Source organism: Parasteatoda tepidariorum, chromosome 8 (assembly GCF_982258835.1).
Source record: "Parasteatoda tepidariorum strain Cologne lab strain chromosome 8, Ptep-v5.0, whole genome shotgun sequence".
NCBI lineage: Eukaryota > Metazoa > Arthropoda > Arachnida > Araneae > Theridiidae > Parasteatoda > Parasteatoda tepidariorum.
The window spans coordinates 94,674,985-94,697,670 of NC_141762.1; the positions used below are offsets into that span (position 1 = coordinate 94,674,985).

General features: G+C 32.2%; 1 protein-coding gene across 1 annotated transcript in view; it reads right to left on the reverse strand.

The window, feature by feature from the left end:
- LOC107453978 (uncharacterized) overlaps window positions 1–22,686 on the reverse strand; it is an 89,495-nt gene that overhangs the window by 23,372 nt on the left and 43,437 nt on the right. Inside the window, exons 3-5 of the mRNA XM_016071004.4 lie at window positions 15,667–15,752; window positions 12,061–12,153; window positions 5,728–5,787 (exon numbers count right to left, since the gene is read on the reverse strand). Of these exons, the coding sequence (XP_015926490.1) occupies window positions 5,728–5,787; window positions 12,061–12,153; window positions 15,667–15,752 (239 nt within the window). The remainder of the gene's footprint in view (window positions 1–5,727; window positions 5,788–12,060; window positions 12,154–15,666; window positions 15,753–22,686) is intronic.

Sequence of the window (22,686 nt, forward strand, 5' to 3'; positions counted from 1 at the left end):
TTGCTAGTTGTGATTTTTTAAAACCAGTTATGTAGATTTTCTTCATTGAGTTATTTAGTTCATAAGTAAACAAAGGGGAAAATAGTTTTCGTCTTTTTATTAAAAACATAAGTAAAGTGAATTATACGGAATAAAATCTTAAAAGAAGCGCAGTTTAATTTACATACGAAAAGCTTTTAGTAATTGCTCCCCACGGTGTGCATTTAAAAAGTAATTATTCAAACAAAATAGTTCACACGAACAGTAATATTCTTTCTGTACTGTACTCGCTTGATTCATATTTGTTTATTTTTTATATTGGGTTGAAAAGGTGCTATTTCAGATTATACCTCCTAAGCACAAGCATTTAATTCAGAAAACTTTCAAAGAGATTCTGCAATTAAAAAAAATGAAATTTCCTTTTTTAAAAAAAGTAAGAAATGTTTCTTATTAAACTTCAGATTTTAAATTATTTAAAAAAGAAAAGATTTTCAAAACTCCTTTGATTTATAGAAAAAAATTCAAAAAAAAACTTCTGTTCTTATTTTACGGTGCGTTATCTGATGACTTTATTTTCGAAAGTTTTACAACTGTAGTAAGAATTCTGTACTGCATACTCTGTAAAAAATTCCTGATAAAATTACGGTAAAAAGTACTTGCACCCTGAGTGTTTCAAGTCTAAAATCCATTTTTACTGTAAAATTTCACACAGTTTTAATTTTTACAATACTATTTATTTAATTACAATGATTCTGTGATTTTGCTGTAAATAGTACTGTAAAAATTCGTGTATGAGATTTTATGTTCCATAATGTTTTTCGGTAAATACAGATTTTACGGTAAAATGTACTGGCAACTTGAGCACTGGTTCTTTTTATCGTAGTTTTATCTGGAATTTCTTACAGTGTAGTTTTGTATATTTAATTACTAATTTTTATTGCAATTAAGTAAAATTTTTACAAATTTCAACGTTACGCATTATGTTTTGCATAACATGACAGAATATACTTTTGAGGATAAAAAATGAAATTAATATAAAAAGAATTATGTAAGTTCTCTCTAAATTTTGGAAATACATTTTCTTTATATTTTATATTTTCTTGAATTTGAAGTTATCAATGAAAAAAAAATTTAAACATTGCTTGTGGAATTTTGAAGTTGATATTCTTAAACAAATTTAGCATGAAAATTATTTAACTTCCATTACATATTATTTAAACTAAATTAGACAAAATAAAGCCCACCTATTTTTCGGCGTCAAATATTCCTAAATTTATTAAAATAGAAAAATATTGTTAAATTTTAAAATATTAGAGAATCCGTATGCGTTTGTTGATATCATTCATCAGAAATGTTAAATTTAAATTTGAAAAATAAAAATTAAAAACTTAATATTATTTCATAATTTGTAATTTTAAAAAATTCATCTTTTCTATCTCGCGTGTTGAACAGCTATTCTTTATAATGATACACCTGTAAGTGACGTAGTGTGGGTACATCGATCCTGATTGGTTGTTGAAACGCATCATTTGTTTACGGCAGCAACTGTTCTTTTCATTCTAAGTTAAGCCCATTCATTTCTCTTAAGGGACATATTCTATATTCTTACACAAAGATTTCTTCACAAATATTTTTTGCTAAACACAAAGACAGGCACGAAGCCATGTAGAACACAAATAAACAAATTATGCAATAAAATGCACAAATTGTAAATCTAAGTTAAGTAAAAGATATAGAGGAGAAAGAATTATCCTTCAACAAATTCGATGTGCGATACGGCTCTGTATTTGATTAACTTTACATTACTTAATATTTTAACTTATGTGAAAAAAACTTAACTTTTATATGCTATTTTGATGATGAACGACGCTGACGACATAGAGCTGACGTCAGAGGTCACATGTGTCAGCTTCTTCTTCTTAAAATGCAAGTTCCCAATTGCAACTGTTTTTTTATAAACTTAATATAGTTCCGCAGTGAACTGATCGTAAAGACACGGTTCCCAGGAGAACACCGAAGTCTATCATCACTGGCTGTGGTCAATTAGCGGGTGGGTGACCACTTTGATCAGCCTGCGTAGGGACCGAGGGAGCGCGGTATTGGTTCTCGTTAAACTGTTCTACCGTAAAGTGCTCGACTTCACTCGCAGGTCATCGGGCTACCAAAACAGGGGAAACATCCCTTCTGCAAAGGATCAAAATTGAGATGGCATGTCTTCGGATCATCCTCAGGGATGTTACCCACGCCGTCGCAACTAACCCATTGTGTAGCATGGGTTATTTGCGACGTAAATAATTTATCTATGGCGACGTAAATAAACTACCTACCTACCTTAACTTAATATAATTTGAAGCTATAATGTTTGTTGTAAAATTTGTTTGTTATAAAGTTCGTTATAAAGTTTGTCATAAAGTTAGAATATAATTTGAAATTATTACCTTAACTTATTCACATTGCGAAGCTCTTGTGATTGTGCAGCTCTTGTAAGACGCAAATAAAATATTACTACTAATTTTAATTAAATCTGAACTTTTAAATGTTAAAATTACGGCATTCAGAATTTTTTTTTTCATGTATACATTTTGCTCTAACATTAACAATATACTAGTAAACCTTATCTTCAGATTGGGTCTTGACGTTTCGAATCTGAAGAATTTAGGCCCTACAAGGAACGGGAGACAAAGAACGAACACTAAGAGCTCGTTGCCTGCTTTCACTGGCGTGGAAGATATTCTTTGGCACTAACAGGGATTGAACCCAAGACATATGGCAGATGCTGCAAGCCCTCTATGGGAAATCCCGATCAAGGAGATACTTATTGCATTGGACTTTTTTTCTGCACTGTATTTGTTTGATTGGAAAAATATGAAGATAATTCTATACTTTATAACGTGCATAAGGAGAGTTAGGATTCCTTATTGCATTTTATAGAGAGGGAATAGCTGGTAGTTGTTGTGTATTGTCGTGGGACATTAAGGCTAGGGGTTAGATTGTTCTTGTTTTCCAGAGGCGCCATCTATCTCCAGGAATTTAATTTCTGCCTCATCCGTACGTCACACCCGTTTAGGGGGCGGACCTATTCATTTATCCACAGATCGTAATTTTGACTTGGACCAGAGAATGATCAATCTCCAATTCTTCAAACCCAGAGATATAATTTGTTTATGGCAACATGGAGGACTTTGCGATCCGACAGATTTAACGTGCACCAGTCACCATTTACTACACGGGGAATCTTTGGAGAGCTGGATTAGAATTCCGTTCTCACAAACGTGGGTCCAGCGCCCTGCCAACTGGGCTATCCCGGCCTCAATAGCTGGTAGTATAAATTTCAAATCATCTCTTTGAATTTTACGGAAATTTTTCAGAGTGCACCCTTTATTTTAAACTTCTATTTCGAAATTCATTCAAATGTTATTTAACTATTTTTTAACATTGTTTTATAAATTACGTCTTTAAAAGATGACGCATTTAATCGATTTTAATGTAATTAGTTTTAAAAATAAATGAATTTACTAGTCCCAACGTTCGAATAACATTTAAATTATAATCGTTTATATGACCTTATTTTTTAATTAAAGAACTTTTTATAGTTGTCGGTGGCAATAATTTGTATAAATAGGTATAATTCAATTCCGCAAATCAGAAAAATGTAAAATTAATTTTGTTGAGTGGTTGTATGTAAGAGATAAGAAAAATAACTATCAGACTTATGGAATTAATTTAATAGAAAATATCAAATATTATATTTTTTTCAACAAATAAATTTTAATATGTTTTGACGCAGGGGCTCTGTTTTTGTTTCACAAAAATTTTTTCTTGCGTTAATGTATCAGGAAGACAATTTTGAATGCAAATTTTTAATTAGATTTTCTTAAAATTTTCAATTATTATGCAAGGTCATTATGAGAATAAGTATATTTTATTAAATAAACTTAGCGTGAGTTTAGCGTAATGTATAATTTAATTGTTTGAATTTTGCATTGAACGTTCATACATTAAAATGCATATTAAAACAATGTAAATCAAGACAATTTTATTTTTATTTTTTTTCCTCACTTTTTTGAAGAAATCTTAACGTTATACATTCCACAATCAGTGCACCTGGATTACATAAACGCGTAGTTCTCCCAAGTAGACATAGATGGCAGTACCATAGCACTCCTGATCACCATCTGATTATGCTATGCGTACTATGCTATCCAACTCTCACCACTAGATGGCACCCCTTGATAAACTAAATAAGCCACATTCTGTGGTTTACATGAATTAAAATCCCTCATTGGACTGATCATTAAGACACGGTTCCCAGCAGATCACCGAAGTCAAGCATCACTGGCTGCGGTCAGTGTGCGGGTGGATGACCACTTGGATCAGTCTGCGTAGGGACCGAGGGTGTGCGGTATTAGTCCTCGTTAAACTGTTCTACTGTAAAGTGCTCGACTTCGCGTGCAGGTCATCGGGCTACCGAAGAGGGGGTGCCATCCCCTCTGCAGACGATCAAACTTGTGATGGCATGTCTTTGGATCATACTCAGGGGTGCTTCCCAGACCGTCGCCAATAGCCCATCATGCAGCTCTAGTGCGACGTAAATTAACTACAACTGCAACAGCAACATGAATTAAAGAAAAAAAAACTTAACGGCAACTCAATATTTATGATTTTTACAAGAAACATCATTGTCTATTGCTGGGCAAGTTTCTAAAATCTCCAGAAAAGTTCCAGAAAGGATATTTTTAATTTTTACTGGGAATTTTTCTATATTATCTCTCTAATCTCTCGATTCCGAGTCGTGACGGCTCAGAGGATGGAGCATCCTCCTTCCAATGAGGTGAACTGGTTTCAAATCCCAACAATGACTGGTCGATACGAATTCCACATGTGACTCGCGCGACCGCAGTGCTGACGTAAAATATCCTCAGTGATAGAGTTGTCTTGACGTCAGGCTAACCGTTGGAGGTTTTCATGGCTTTCTTCTCCGTGTAAGGCAAATGCTAGTTAGTTCCATCAAAAAGTCCTCCGCGAAGGCGAAATTTCTACCAATACTTGATCCATTAGTTCCTTGTCTAATATTGTTTTGAACAATTTTTTTGTTATTTTTTAATTTACAATTCAAGTCGACCGGGCAATGTAGTGGTCAGGGAGCTGACCTCACACCAGAAAGGTCTTGGGTTGACAAGGCGTGGATGTTTTCTGTACTACCTGTCCTTACTGTGGGAGCAATGTCGTCCCACCTAATATTTGTTGACGTATGCCTGTTTAGGCAGAGAGGGTGCGATTGTTCTTGTTTTCCAGTGGCATCATCTATGGCCAAGAATTCGACTTCTGCCACACCAAACGTCACACCCGTTATAGGGCGGACCCATTCATGCATCCATTCATTCATCCATCCACAGATCGCAATTTTGACCTGAATCAGAGAAAGATCTCCAATCCAGTACCCCCAGAGGTATTGATTTGTTATGGAAACATGGAGGACTTTTGCGACTCGGCAGATTTAACGTGCATCAGTCACTTTATTACACGGAGAGTCTTCGGCCGACGGGGTTCGAACTCTCGGACATGGGCACAACGTCCTACCGACCAGGCTAATATGGTGTCCCTGAAAGAGTGGCCAGCAAATCTGTCCTGTAAAATGCCTGAATGACGAGTATCAATAGGGTGGGCTTTGGATAAAAAATTTGCAATTAAATGTTCCAACTTTACAAAATCTTGATTAAAGAAGATTAAAGAAAAAATTGGACTTACACTAACAAGACAGAAGGAAAGATCTGTTCCAAACAAGATAAGGATCCATGGATTTTCAATCTGAAAATATAAAAAGAAGAGGCGTCTTTTTACATTAATTTTACATATTTTGATTAAACGTTTTATTTTTATAAGTAATGATATTCAAAAAATAAATGAGTTCCATCAAACAAAAAGAAAAGAAAAATCCTAAAATAATTTACTGATATTCAATGCATCGTGTACTGAGTATTCCGTATTCTCCTTAATAAATATACACCTAAGAGCCATTACATTATGACCACCCTCCATCTATAACAATGGGCTCGCCCAGGTTTTCATGGTTTCTCTTCCCAGGAGCAATGTTTTCATGGGGCACATTAGGACCCATAATCCTCAGAGAACAATCCCTGACGTCTGTAAGCTACTTGAAGATAGTTGCAGACCAGGTTCACCCATTCATGGCAACTGTTTTTCCTGCGAGGGATGGTGTTTACCAACAGGATAATGCACCGTGTCATAAGGGTCGAATCATCGAGGAACATTCCAGTGACTTTCAAGTCATGTCTTGGCCCCCCAAATTCACCTGACCTTAATCCAGTAGAGCATTTGTGGTCCTACTTGGAAAATTAAATTCATGTTGCCACGCTACCCCCTCGCTATGTGAGGGAATTGCAGGACCAGTTGGTGAACGCTCGGTACCAGATACCTCAGACTACCTATCAGCACCTTGTGGAATCAAGGCCACGGCGGGTGCTAGCAGTTTTGAGGGCTGAAAGTGGTCCTACATGTTATTAGCAGGGTGGTCATAATGTAATGGCTCTTCGGTGTATATTTTTGAAGATATCTTATGAGAGACGAATTCTAAATTATACGCAGGTTAGGAATGGCAAGAAAAAGCAAGAGAAAAATCAAACAAATAAAGAAGAACTGTGATAGATTATTGCTAAGGAACGCGAGTTCAAAACTGCCGACACTGGCTCAAAAGTAGTATGATAATTAATTGCATGATAAATTGTATTTCTATAGTTATAACTTAATTTTATTTCCTAATTTTATAACCGCGTCTTTGAACAGCCGGCCCAATTTCTGGGTTTACGTCTACTAATGTTCAACTACGTATCCTTGTAATTTTGAACCCTTTCCAAAAGACAAGGGAACAACTTGATTAAGTATTTGGAGAAATTGGCCTTCGTGGAAGACTTTTTGATGGAACAAACCCGCAGTTGCGTTACTTGGAGAGGAAAACCACGAAAACCTCCCACGGTTTGTCTGCTGGGAAGGGGACTCTAACCCAGGATTCTTCTGCCTCTGAAGATATATTACGTGAGCACTGTGGTCGGTGCGAAAGGGGTGCGAAGTTTGTGTCCATCAGCCTTTGCTGGTATTAGAACTCGGTTCATCTCTTTGGAAGGTAAACGCTCTATCTCTTGAGCCACCAAGGCTCAAAGTAAAGAGCTTTGGACGAGCGAGAAAGACAATGGTTAGAAACACCCCTATGTTTCAACCTCCAACTAAACCTGATTTGATGCTTATTACATTGCCTTTCTGTACTGTGTTCAACAGATTTCGCTGAGATTTTCGCTTTTTCTCCACTTAAATATTAAATTGCGGCAAACAATAAGTATACTTTTTCTTTATTTTTGATAAAGATTCTAAGATTACATACTAGAGCACTTTCGAGAGCATTCTTTAGGGAATACTTTTTTTATCAATTATTATGATATTTAATACCCTTTTTTTCGATTCTTTGTTAGATCTACAGTAATTTTTTTTTCTTCCATGAAACAGTTAATTTATTTTATTACCGTCGTTGAACAGCCTACCCAATTTATTGGGTTTACGACTACTAATGTTCAACTCCGTAGTCTGGTAATTCTGAATCCAATCTAGATGATCCTGTATCAAGTATTGGAGAAAATGTACCTTCGTGGAGGACTTTTTAATGGAACTAACCCACATTTGCGTTACATGGAAAGGAAAGCCACGAAAACCTCCAAAGGTTTGCCTGAAGGCAAAGGAACCCTAACTCATGATCCATCTACCACAGGGGATATTTCACGTCAGCACTGTGGTCATTGCAAGCTGGATGCAGAATTCGTATCGACCAGCCATCGCTAGGATTCGAATTCGGTCACCTCAGTGGAAGGCAAAAGCTCTATTCCCTGAGCCACCATTGTTCTATGAAACAGTTAGTCAATATTGATATTTCAATCGTTTGATGATTCGTCAGGTTTTGACATTGTTTTTTTTCTCTTTTAAACGTTAATTAATCACTCCGCTGTGCATTGTTTTACTTCATTTTTGACAAAAAATGAACATTCTAGCGATATTTTCGCAAAGCCTTTGGTTTCGATTTCGTTATTTTTGAAAATTTATCAAATAGCGACTGAGTACAATGTCGGTCTAATGTAATATTTAAGTTTATTTTTGACATAAAAAAGTATTACGACATATTTTTACGGTTTGACATAAAGATTGAAATTGAATTTCGATGCTCGAAGTGCTTAAGTTAACACTTAAAGGTGCCTTAAGGAGAAAAAGAAGGAAACATTTAAAGTAAGTGCCACATATGATTTTATGAGTCTGAAACATTGCTTAGGACATCGAGACATAAAAAGTTAAATTAAAAAAGTACATAGATCTATCATTAAAATAACCGTATCAATTCCCTTTGGGGAAACTATTCTTGGAAATATAAGAATAATAAAAATCGAAAAAATAAACTTTAGATTTTATAGAAAAAACAATGTACCTACAATGATTTATAAAAGTTATATTTATTTTTATAATAAATATTTTTAAAGGAAATATGCGTTGAAAACTGCATGATATACATTTCAAGGAAATGAAAAGATTTTTGGAATGATTAAATTATTGAAAATGATAAAAATTTGGAATCATGTCATCTTTGGATCATAATTTTTTGAAAAGATAGCAAAAAAAGGTACATTATTTAAGAAACAAAAATCATTTTACACTGTACCCTAACAAAATGTCTAAAAATTATTCTGCAATCAAGAATAATGGACGTGAATATTTTTTTCAACATAGCTTTCTCATGGAAAATATATAAATTTCCCATTTTTAACATTAGAAAATTTTGACGAGTTTTGAAAATCAAAATGCTTAATGCCAAAAACTGGAATATGTTTTTTGGAGTATAATAGTGATATTGTTAGATAATGATATAAGTCATCGTTATCGCTTAATGCTCAATTTCTTTAACAATCCTTACAAATTATTTTCCAGAATAATTACACATCGTTATAAACACAGGCATAACACCTCAAAAGTTCATTAAATATTATATTTTTTACAATCAAATGATTTTAAATTTGAATAATTAAAACGATAAAGTATGTGCCATATATATCGTAAGTATTTTGAACTTCTTATAAGTATAATTATCTTGCGCATTTTTTTGTTCAAGTGGGCCTAATTTTATACTTTAAAAAAATGAATTCCCTCTGCAACATTCTAAAATATTTTTGTACTCTTATAATTCATTTATTTCTTTCATTTAGTATTTTTTAGTATTTAGTTTTTTTATGTAGTATTCACTATGTTCAATACAATGAATTCATAGTGTACAATAATAATTTTTAATTCAAACTGGATTTTTTTATTTATAAAAACATGTATGAAACTTAAAATTGTGTCTAATGAATCAAAATTTGCAAAATAAACTTGTACATTAAATTTTAAGTTCTGCCACTTTTTAAGCTACTCTTACAAGTAGTTAACAAAGGAAGGGCTGTGAAACTAATTATGTACATTATGCTTGTGGTGTCAATATCTTAAAACGCATGCAATTATTGGGAAAACAAATCAGTTTCCGTCGTTTTCTATCAGAAATTAGCAGTTCATTGTGAAAACGCGGTACATTATCTTTTATTCAAAGTATTCTGCATCACTAGGCACTACTTTTTCTCATCTTTCTGGGAGCATCCGGATACCATGTTGGAAAAATTCTTCACCTTTCGAGGATATCCACGAATCGACCCAATCCTTGGTTTATTCAACTGATGTAAATTTCTGCTCAGACACATTATGTGTCATCGACCGGAATAGGTGATAATCCGATGGGACAAGGTCTGACGAATACGGCGAGTGGGGTAAGACTTCCCATTTAAGTGTTTCCAAATGACAAAATCGACTCTCAATGTTTCTTGGCTTCCGTTTGAATGGAACCCAACTTCCTTGTTTTTGGATCATTCCCAACGATTTTAAACAATGTGAAATTGTTTGCTGAATCTGTTGTAATTTCTTTCAGTAAGTTCTTTTTGCGTTTGGGACGAATCTTCTTCCAATTCCTTGTCTTCATACAATTTTTACTTTTCATTGCGTTCGTTGTTTTCCACGTCAAACTCACCATTTTTAAACTTCTGAAACCACTCAAGACAACTTCTCTCACTTAAGGCAGCCTCACCATATGTTGCTCCAAGCAATCGATACACCTCAGCTGCAGATTTCTTCAAATTAAGGAAGTAAATCAAAAGTTCCCAGCAATGACGCTTATTTGGCACAAAACTTGTCATTTTTGCACGAAAACAATTACGTAATGCTTATATGGAATCACTAATACTTTAAGGTCATGCTGTTACCAGGTGTACAAACTTACCATAAGACGTTTAACACCAGTCGATCGATTTTTACATAACCTTCTTGTAATGCCATCTTATGTCGAAAGGCGGGAGCTTATTTGTACACCTGATATAAAAATATATTTAATAATACTTCGTAATAATAAATTCATTATTTTTATTCTGATCACAATGAAAATAGCATTAGTAATATACTGTTAAAATGTTAATCAAATCAGATGAAATGAGATAAATTAATTCAGCTCACGAGTGAAGTAAACACCGTTATGATAGAATGCCATTGAAAATCACTAATCGTTTCTCTAACCACATAGTTCGTGTTAATTTAAAATACAGTGCATTTTTCTCACTTGTAGGATTTTTATCTCTAAGGAGGATTTTATAAAGTCATAATAATGAGAAATCATTTCAAATAAAGGAAGATTTGATTAAACAATTAGTAGTTACCCATAAACCAGAAGTTTCACATAATAATTTTTTTTCCTGAATTATCAAATAATTATAATTAATTATAATTATAATTAGCTATAGTTATAATTAGCTATAATTATAATTAATTATAATTATAATAAATTTTTAATTATAATTTATTATAAAAAAATATCAATTTAAGTACGTATTTAAAAGTGGTTATTTCTTTTAGTAGGGTAAATCAAGCAGTGAAGGAACATTTCATATATATTGATTAAAAATAAGAATTTGGAAGATTTTCTTTAGATTGATTGGTAACAATAGCTTACTGCCTAACAATAGGAAGTCATCTAGCAATGTTTTGGATTACCTGATCAAATAGACTTATCGGGAATTTTTTTTGAATATGTTATTATCTCTGCAACACCTTGTTTCTCTGAAAAAATTATAAGATGAGTGTTTGTATTTATATCTTTGAAGTGGAATTAATTGCGTGTAATAGTTTTATTTTTCTCACTGTGAAAAAGAGAATTCAAAATATAGTGATTGAAGTTACGTTTTATTTTTTTAAAAGCATCATAGCATAATAAAGTATTGAGGAGGTGTTTATTCACTGGAGCACCAAACGATGAAAAACCAGTGAAGGAACAAGTTTTCCTTTACTGGGATTTTTTCTAAGTTAATGAAAATAAAAGATAAACTTTAATTTTCTTATACTTTTAGTGATGTTCCGTATCAAAAGTATGTTAAAAATACAAAAAACAACTTCTAACCAGTGAGGGAACAGGCATGTTCCTTTACTGGGTACAGATTTCCCAGTGAATGAACAGTATGTGTTAATATGTTGACACTTTAATTTTCAATTCATGATTACAAAAAAAGTTAACATTTTCCAAGTATTTATGTGCTATAATTTCAAGAATAGGCTTGTTCTTAAATATTTGTATGGCTTATAAATTCATAAAAAGCATTAAAAAATAACCAAAGTTAAGTGTTCCTTTAATGGGTGTTCATTCGCTGGTAAGAGCTGTTCCTTCATTTGGTCTTCTTACTACTTGTTATTTGAACCTCCAAAACTTTAAAACAAAATTATGTAAGTTCTCTACAATTTTTACATGATTTGCAATTAGTAAGGAAATGTGTTGACATTGTCATTTAACTAAAATCACGAATTTTGAAATTAATATGATTTTTTAAAAGGCAAGCGAAGCTTAAGTGTTCCTTCACTGGTTAGTTTACCCTATACGACATTTAAAAACCTTATCATTGAAGAAAAAAAAATTAAATTACGACATTGAAAAGAAAAAATGAAAGAGATGAGAGAGCTATTGCTTACCGTGTCTTGTAGCATATAGAATGCAGCAGCTAGTTCCAATATTGTGGCAGCTGAGACGGAGGCGACCCAAGGCAGGAGAAATAATCGGTTGTCCTATCTCAGGGAAGAAAAATACACGTATCAGTACTAGATATCAACAGTGATAAACTTTGCTTTATTATTGGAAACAAAAAAAACTGGAATAAAACATAGGCACCAGATATTTCACTTATATTTCTTGTATTGAATTTCTATATGCTTACGAAAACGTTGATATCGCTCATGGGCTGCAATAGAGGCATAACTCAAAAAATCATGTTCTGAGATAAATGGATTTAAAGTCTTCATTGCTAGGGAAAATGCATAGAAAATGCTTTAGTTTGCTAAACGAAGATTGCCGCCTTCAAGTTGAATTGTGAGTTGTGCTAATATTGCTGCTGAAAAGAATGTGTATTTTCATATTTACACATGTTCTTAGTCCAAAACGCGAGTTTTTTTAGTTGTGCTACTATTGTAGCCCATGAGCGGTAGGATATTATTTTAGAAATGTACAATTTCGATTAAGGGGTTATTATATTGAACTTTAAATGCAACATTTTGAATGAACAGTGCTCCAAAAAAACGGATTATCCTGAATAACTTTTGATCTAATGATCGGATTTTCACTTTCTAGGACTCAATCTTAATGGCTCAAGCATAGATTTGCTAAATAATAAATGCAGACGATATTTTAAGTTGCGAAATCAGACACAAAACGAACTGTCTCTGACTTTTTCTTCGACGGGTTTAGATTTTGCACCCCAAGATTTAGAGGGAGTCTGCAGTCTGGGAAATATGGTCCAAATAGTTTGGCTAGGTGAGAGCTCCAAAGTTAGGACCCTCTAATGGTCTAATGTTAATTTTACTTTTTGGGTATTTCACTATATCTCGAGAACTTTTTAAGCGAATTAAAAGAAATTGCATACAATTATTGAAGAAGAATTATTTCGATACAATTATTGCATACAATTATTGAAGAAGAAAAGTTATTGAGAAAATAACTTTTCGTAAATGTTTATTATTTTTTAATATTTTATTCAATAATAGTGGAAAAAATGTTGAATTGTAAGGTATGTAGTTTTTTTACATCACTTTAAAGAATGTAATTTTACGTGCCAAAATATGAAATTTAAAATTTCGAAATCAAGATTCGAGAATTTTTAAAAACAAAATTGAAATATTCATTTCCCAAACAAAAATTAAAGAAAGGAATTTTCTGATGGGTTAAGCGTTAGTCATTGTTTTAAATTTTACTATAAGCGATTCATTTTCTTCACCTATTTTAAAAATAACATCAGTGATAATTTCTAACTTATAGCTCCATTTGAACAAAAAAAAAATAGTTTATTACTCACACTTATACATTTAATTTTCTTATATTTGCTGAGTCAGATAAATTCAATGAAGACCATTACGCGGTAGCACGTGTGGGCCACGTCATCCAGTTTATACTTTAATAGTTGTCTAATACCACGCCCCTTTTTTTCTGCAATTCTTACTATTAGTTTACACTCTCCCTATATATATTTATAGATCTCGTTCAAATTTTTAATCGTTAATAAAATACTTTTTATTCATACACTCAAGTTCAAATACATTATTTTAAACTTGTAGTGGATGACACCTGATATTAATACAGTTTTTTTCAAATATTAATTCATTAATTAAACTTAATTAATTTTAGTTTTATATGGGAGATTAAATTGTAATTATTTAATAAAAAGTACCAACTAAAATAAAATCTTTCTTTGCTGACCAAAGAAGGAATTAACTATAATTTTTTTTATACATATATTACTTGTTTTTAATCAATACCAAAGAAGGGACAAAAAGACTTCAACATCGAAATAGACCAACAACATTTTTCCGATGATGTTGAGACAACAAATGATTAAAGTCTTGATTTGAAGAAAGTTACAATTCACATTTTTCTAATTTAAAATCATAATTATTAATATTCTTCCATCTACTTATGAACATATATGGCAGTACTTTTACTTTCGTTACTTGTACCGCCGGTACAAGTAAAAAGTACGTACTTTTACTTGTACTTCGTTATTTTTTAAATTTAGTACTTTTACTTGTACTTTCGTTACTTTATTAGGGAAAAAGTACAAGTATTTGTAACGGAAATATCGAATGAAATCGTTACTTTTTTCTAAAGCTCGGTAAGCTTTAAAAAAAAAAAAATTAATTAAAGAAAAATATTTATGTTTATTTTTTACTTATAAAATTAATGTGCAATATATATGCATTCACAGCTAACTTCGTGTTTAAATACTTTCGGTTTCAACTTATACTGCAGATTCAATTATTTTTTACTAGCTCACGGATCATAAAGCTATCTGAAACGCCGTGTTTGCTTTGTTTACGTTTGTGCTTTTAAACCGCGTTTCTAAAGAGTAAAACAATTTTAAATCAATATTAATTCAAACAAATAAAAATAATAAACTAAGAATTAAAATCAATTGATAAAATTTCCTTTTCGTGCAAATCCATAAAAAGTTTTATATTAAAATTATATTATACGATTTTATTATAAAATTATATTATAATATTCTTCCGAATTTAAAAATAAATTAACCTCCATAACATTCAAAATTAAAAATAATTAAATAAATAGCAACAATTTTGCAAAAACATTAAAGAACATAAGAATATTATTCAATAAAAGTTTAGGTTACTTTGAATTTTCGATTTCCTAGAAATGTACTTTTAAATCGTTACTTTCTTTGTTCAGTACTTGTACTTTTACTTGTACTTTTTACTCGTTACTTTTTAAAATAAGAACTTTTTACTTTTTACTCGTTACTTTTTTTAAAAATACTTGTACTTTTACTCGTTACTTTTTAAAAGTAACGCTGCCATATATGCTTATGAATAAACTACATTTTATAATAAAGAGACTAAGTAGCGACAACTGGAGTTATTTTCTGTAGAATGAGGAGAAAATTTTTCTTGTTTAGTGGCAGCTTTTCAATGGTAACTTCAGAATAACTTTTACTAGAGAGCATGTTTCTTTATTTGCTAGCTCAATTCATTCAATTTTCAACCAGTTTGGTTAAAGTGTTTTTACTATCTATCTACTATGAAAGATTTTTGTTGTTTTTTTCTCTCCGTGTAGCACAAATACTTCGCAGAAAAAAATTTTGACGAAGGAATTAAATCGTTTGCTTAATTAAACTCATTTCACTTCTTCTCGAGTTCCAAATATCTAATTATAGATAAAATGTATGAAAATAATAATAAACATTTTATTTTCTTCTGCCTTTAAGTTTTTTTCCTTGAAGAGGTAATCTTTCCTAACGAAGGCTTTCGATTCTCAGTTCAATTTAAAACACGTGATGATCACATTTTCCCTAATTGTCTTGGTAACTTCATCCAATAGATTTTTTTACTTTCGAAAAGTAATAAAAATGAATTTAAATCAATTCCATAAACTTTCCACAGAGCCAAAAAATTCAATTTTTTTTCCGAACTAATTGAGAAAGAAATTTTTAAAAAAATTAAAACTTGGCGACATAACTCCAGTTGGCGATAACTCGTAAACATAACAGCGTAAGAAAAATAATATTCGGATTCTCTTACCACACAAAGACCAACAAAGAGAATCACAGATGAGGCGACGCAGAAAAATGAAAATATGAGACAAATTATGTTCAGTATCAGCAGCTCTGAAAAGACATATAATTAAGAAAGTGAAAATTTACTACTAATAAGCGAATTCTATGTGGTTTTTTTTCAAACTAATTTAAGGAGAAAAATTTTTAAAGTTAGTTTATGTGGTAACAGTTTGTATTTGTGAATCTTCGAAACTATATTTTTCCTTTTTTCATTACCCAAACCTTTGTTAAACTTTTTTATAAAAAAAATTATAATTAACATTTGCATTGAGAAATCACTTTGAGTTCATGTAACATAGAGGAGAATAAAAATTTTTGAGCTTCATTTTTTATGTAAATTATAATGATTATAGTTCGTTCACTAAAAGTTGGTGCGCCTTCATCACGTGGTATCCGACGATACTATTTCGTTATTTTTGGGAGAAGGATGTGAACAATCTTGAACAAGGTTGCTACTTGGCTATCGTATGACAAAAATATTTATTTCGCAATCTTTGTGTGCAATTTTTTAACAATAAATACTTAATAAATTGGATGATATTTCTCTCTTTTGAGTGAATAGCTTGCCCTTTTTGAGATATTTTTCTGGGAAAACAGCTGTTTTTAAATTTAAAATATATTTAATTAGCTAGAGTAAAATAGCAGATGATAAAGCGATGTAAGTGACTGAAAAATAATGCACTGTTTGCGATTGGCGAGCATTAAGGGTTGTCTCAATTTCAAGCGCGGAGACGTTCCTCCTTTTATTTTCGAGATGAAACGAACTCTTCGTCGGAGGAGGTGGAGTCAAGTGCCAACTCCTGGTGAACGAACTATAATATAAATCTGGGAGAAATGAATTATACGCTTCTCTGTAAAAATAATTCTTTTTCTGAAAACGAATGCTGTTAAACTCATCAGCAGAAAAAAACAGGTTTTGGTTGTAACATTACCTGATAGTAGGTAATTAGAACATTTCAAAAATTTATAGATTTACTGAAATCATCGAAACTTTTAGATCTCATAGGTGGCGCAGTGCATAATATCATTATTTGTGTTAACAAACCTTCAGAAACATACAGAATTGTGACGCATGTATGTCATTCAAGCACACAGATTTTTTTAATATTGAGAAAAAAAGTTAATCTTCTTCAAAAAAATTAGAAATTTATCTTATAATGAATAGTATTTTGTACTTGTTTTGTTTAGTTTTCAAATGTAATTGCTATAGGTGTTTTTTTTTCAATCAAAATTATGGAAAATAGCTCAGTTACTAGAAAAAGTATTTGTCTTCGGGAAATTTTACTTGTTTTTGTAAATATATATTTCTGAATTAAAAAAAATATTAACTGTATTTCGTGTGGCATTTTGGTTCTTACGTAATATCCTGTCGTCCATTTTCGCCAACACCACTCCTAACTCCAGAGCCTGGCTAAGGCAGGGACATACGGCTGACCTGCGCCCCCACATCAGAGGGGGCTTCAATTCATTTTGATATTTTCTAATTTGATACTGCCAACACAAGGTCATCTTGATATTTCCTAAATACCTGATATTGCCTGATTCATTTTGATATTGCCTAAGTCATTTTGATATTTTCTTGAACACTGTTCCTAATTCATTTTAATACCTTCCAAATTTGTTTTAACATAGTAATGGATCATAACGAAATAGGCAAATACAAATGTAATTTATTGCATCGAAAAATGAAAAAAATATTTAAATTTAAACCACCGTCAAATTTATTTTCTGATTTGGGGAAAATATTTAATGTGAAAATACGTAAGTACCGGTATTTTTATTCTTTTCTTCAAATGTTAGAATTATTGGTACAAATACTTTTCTTTTATATAGTTTTTACCTGTTTACATCTGAAATAAAAGGTAGAAAACCGCTGCTGTGAACTGAATTGATTTTTAAGCAATTTTCTGAAAATATGCTGCGAACAAAAGTATCTCATGCGCATAAAACAGATATTTCTAAACATGCCCTTAGCTGAATATAGCTATATATTTAACAAGAAACAAAATAATATAATCCAGCTACTTATGTTGTTAGATTTGAATAAAGTAAGAAAAAAGATCTGATAGAAAATACAGATAAATTATAAAAAAAATGTAATTTATTGCTAAGATTTTACTATACGATCTAAAGAAAAATAGAAATCAATCAAGCTATTATACCATTTCTTGAATAAGCGAATATGCATAAAAAATTACGTATCTAACAATTGCAAATCAAATAATTAAACAACGAAAGAGAAAAAGCATTACCTATACAAAAAAAGAAGAAGTATCCAATATAAAAATAAATATTTGTTTCGGTTTTCTTATGCATAGCATTTATAAAAACATGAAAAAAAAGAGGATACTCTATCATTCTGTCACAGTTTTTTTATCGATATTACTTATGGGATTTCGACTAAATCGATATATTATACAAGTAAATTCCGTTACTATATTTTCAAATGTTTTAACTTTTGTTTTTTTTTTTTCGTTATTGACTTATTCTCTAACTTAAGTCATTTTCTGAAAGTATAACTAAAGTATCCTTCAGCTTTCTCTTGCTATTTAAATTGAATTTTAACGAGCGGTTGAAAAAACACTTTGCTGGCATAACATTTAATTTTTATGAACATATATATATATATATATATATATATATATATATATATATATATATATATATATATATATATATATATATATATATATATATATATATATATATATATATATATATATATATATATATATATAGTCCCTGACCAAACTATTAGCCAAATTATTATTCACTAATATATATCAAATTATAAGACGCATTATAAGATTCTATGTAAAATCTTAATTATCAGGTGATGCTATACAGCTTTATTGTTTTTACACGACTGAAACCAGTTTGCACTTGTTTACATTCGTGTATCAATTGGATAAATTGGACGATATATGATATAAATTCGACGATTGGATAAATTAGACGACATATTATATAAATATAGAATATTTATTATATCTGGTATTATGTTAGTATACAATAATAATGAGACCAAATTATTAGATTCACTGTAGTTGTTTTAATAGGGACATGCTTTGCACGAGTTTATATGCAATACTTTTATATTTAAATATAGTACATGCAATGGGTTTTTATACAGGAGATTTTTAATATACTTCCTATTTGTATTTATTTTTAACGTATTGCATGACAGTGTTAAGCAATTGATACACGAACATAAACAAGTGCAAATTGAGTAAACACAATAAAGCTGTATAGCTAATAATTAAGATTTTACATAGAATCTTAGAGTGCGTCTTATAATTTTACCAGGGATGTTTTTGTTGGTACCAGTCATGAGCAGGTGGACTATATCGGCTAACTGCTGAGAATATTTCACTATAGGCAAGATCTCTTTTTGTCATCGTGTTTCATGCTATCATTTATTATAGTTTTTATTTTATTTTATTACCATCCTTGAAAATTCGACCTATTTTTATCGGTTATACAACTACTGCTGTTCCACTCCGTGGTCTTGTAATTTTGAAGCCAATCCAGAAGACAAGAGAACTCCTAGATCAAGAATTGAAAGAAATTTGTTTTCATGGAAGTCTTTTTCATGGAATTAACTCGCATTCGCGTTACATGGAGAGGAAGACCACGAGAACCTCATCCTTTTCAAACACTCGACACGTTAAAGATACATGTTAATTCGTTTTTTATCTGCCAGTAAACCTTAACTGTCTAATTTGTATGCTTCAAGTTCTCTTTAAACACGGGATATTTTTAAAAAGTATGTGTCATTCAAATGTAAACAAATTATAAATCAGGGATGGATACTACAACCGGGTCACCAGGACGTAAAACAGTAAGTCTAGTAAAATGAAGGTATCCGTCCCGCTTACTTTCCTTAGAAAAGAAAAAAAAACAATTGATAGAATTTATGTTTTGAATATTTGTTTTCTATTTGGAGAAAATTATACGAATGATTTTAGGCCGTGGTGGCTCAGGGAATAGAGCGCTTGCCTTCCTATGAGGTGATATAGGTTTGAATCCTAGCAACAGTTGGACGATGGAAAATATGGTCCTGTCTCACGCCGATCGCAGTACTGACGTAAAATATCCTCAGTGGTAAAGGAATATTGGGAAAAAATCCCCGTGCAATCAGATTAACCGTGCAAAGTCTTCGTAACCTTGTAGCACAAGTGTGAGTTAGTTAATGGTAAAAAGTCTCCTGAAAAGACTAGTTTATCCCAGTGCTTGATCTGGGTGTTTCCTTGTCTTCTGGAGTGCGTTCAAAATAAAAAGGCTATGGGGTTGAGTATTGATAGTCGTAAACTCTAAATAGAGTTAGCTGTACAAACACCAGATATAAAAAAATAGAAAACACACAATAAAAATATAAAAATCATTACAAATCCTTTAAGTGTTTCAAATGCTGATAATTACTCATATTCTAACTTTCAGAAGCTTTTGATATTCAAAAAATTTACTTTTCAGTTAACTAATGATTTTTTTTATATATATTAATTTTAATATATATTAATTTTAATATACACCTTCTTGAAGGCATGTCTATTGATAAAAGACTGTGGATTCGAATAATGATTAAATGATAGTAGAATCAGTTACTATACAAATGATAGTGACTTCAAGAACAGGTAAAATATAGTGTGTCTGACTATTGATTAAACACCATCAATAGTGGGTTCAAGTACCTATCAAAGAGACTGGGTTAAAGTGCTGATTAAAAGTTAGCTGATTCAAGTACCGATGAAAAAATTGAGAGCGATGTTCAAATGAAAGTAAAACTGTTAAAATATGAGCGGGTTCAAGTATCGATAGAAAAAGGTGGTGGGTTCGAGTATTGAACAAATGAGTGTGGTTTAGTTGTTGTTGTAGTTGTAGTTAATTTACGTCGCACTAGAGCTGCACAATGGGCTATTGGCGACGGTCTGGGAAACACCCCTGAGGATGATCGGAAGACTTGCCATCACAATTTTGATCCTCTGCAGAGGGGATGGCACCCCCGCTTCGGTAGCCCGACGACCTGCACGCGAAATCGAGCACTTTACGATAGAACAGTTTAACGAGGACCAATACCGCACACCCTCGGTCCCTACGCAGACTGATCCAAGTGGTCACCCACCCGCACACTGACCGTAGCCAGTGATGCTTGACTTCGGTGATCTGCTGGGAACCGTGTCTTAACGATCAGTCCACTGCGGGACTAGTGTGGTTTAGAGAAATGTTCAAATAGCAGTCAGTTTGGAAATTGGAAAAATGATTACGGGTTTTAGCACCGATGAGAAATGAGAGGTTCGATTATTGATAAGAAAAAAGTGGGCACGAGCACTGAAAAATAGAAAATGGGTCAGAGTTTTGAACGAAAAAGAGTCGGTTCGGGAGTTGATCAAATGAATAATTTTAGCTGCTCATAGAGTCAAAGCGGAGAGGGTGCTTCTCTCTCCATCCACCCAACCTGGTTTGCTCTTCCTCGTGGTAAAAAAAATTATAAGACTTTACTGGTAGTTTCCATTAAAGTAATTTTTATTTTATCTGATATTGGTATTCAATCCATAATTGGTATTCACTGATAGTTGTTGTAGTTGTAGATGATTTACGTCGCACTAGAGCTGCACAATGGGCTTTTGGCGACGGTCAGGGAAACATCCCTGTGGATGATCCGAAAACAAGCCACTAAAATTTTGATCCTTTGCAGAGGGGATGGCACCCCTGCTTCTGTAGCTCAATGACCTGCACGCGAAGTCGAGCACTTTACGATAGGACAGTTTAACGAGGACCAATACCGAACAACTTCGGTCCCTACGCAGACACATCCAAGTGGTCACCCACACGCACATTGACCACAGTCGGTGATGCTTGATTTCGGTGATCTGCTGGGAACCGTGTCTTAACGATCAGTCCACTGCGGGATTTTTACTGATAGATTAAACAAGTTAGATCAATATGATAGATGATACAGATAGAAATGACAGCGAGTTCGAGAATAAATGAAGAGGTAGTGGGTTCGAGTAATGAACAAAAGAGAGTGGTTCAAAAAAGTGTTCAAATGATGGTGGTTCAGAGTAATGTTTGAATGAAAATAGATCAGAGTAATGATCAAATGATAACTGGTTCAAAAACTGATGAAAAACATAAGGTTCGATTATTGAACAAATAATAGTGGATTCGAATGTCGATTGGGTTGGAGCAATGATCGAATGATTGCAGGTACGAATACTTATCAAAAGATAGTGGAATTCAGTTCCGATGAAAATTAGTGGGTGCGATTACTGATCCAATAATAACGAGTTCAAGTGCATATAAACTGATAACGGGTTCAAGGATCGACAAAAAATAGGGGGTTCGAGTATTAACTCAAATACTGTGGGTGTGAATATTGATCAAAAAAGAGTGGGTTCGAAAATCGATTGGAAGGTAGTGGGTTAAAGTATTTATTAAATAATATCGAGTTCGAGTTCCAATAAAAAACAGTGGGTTCAATCATTGATCAAATCATAGTGGGTTTGAGAACCGATAAAAAAAGAGAATGGGTGAGAGTTTTTAATAAAATAGAGTCGGTTTGAAAATTGCTCCCATAAAAGTAAGTTCAAGCTCTGTGGTAATGCTAATGGCTTCGCGTACCGATATAAATAGTGGATTCTATTATTGATTAAATGAGAGTGGTTTGGAGTAACAAAAAAATGAGAGTTGGCGCAAGAAAAAAAATTGTGGAGGATTTGAGTATTGTTATAAACAGAGGTGATTTGAGAACTGATTAATCTTTTGATTACGGCGTTTGATAGTACCTACCGTAAGCAAAAGGTTAAAAAATAGTGGGTTCAAATACCGGAAAATGACTGTCGGTTCGTGTACCAGTACAATTAGAGGGTTCAAGTGCCATTAAAAATATAGTCGATTTTAGTTATGACCAAATGTCTAACGACCAGAGAAGCACTGTTGCACCCATTAAACTGGCAGTCTGGCTTGTTCACCTTCTGTTGAAACA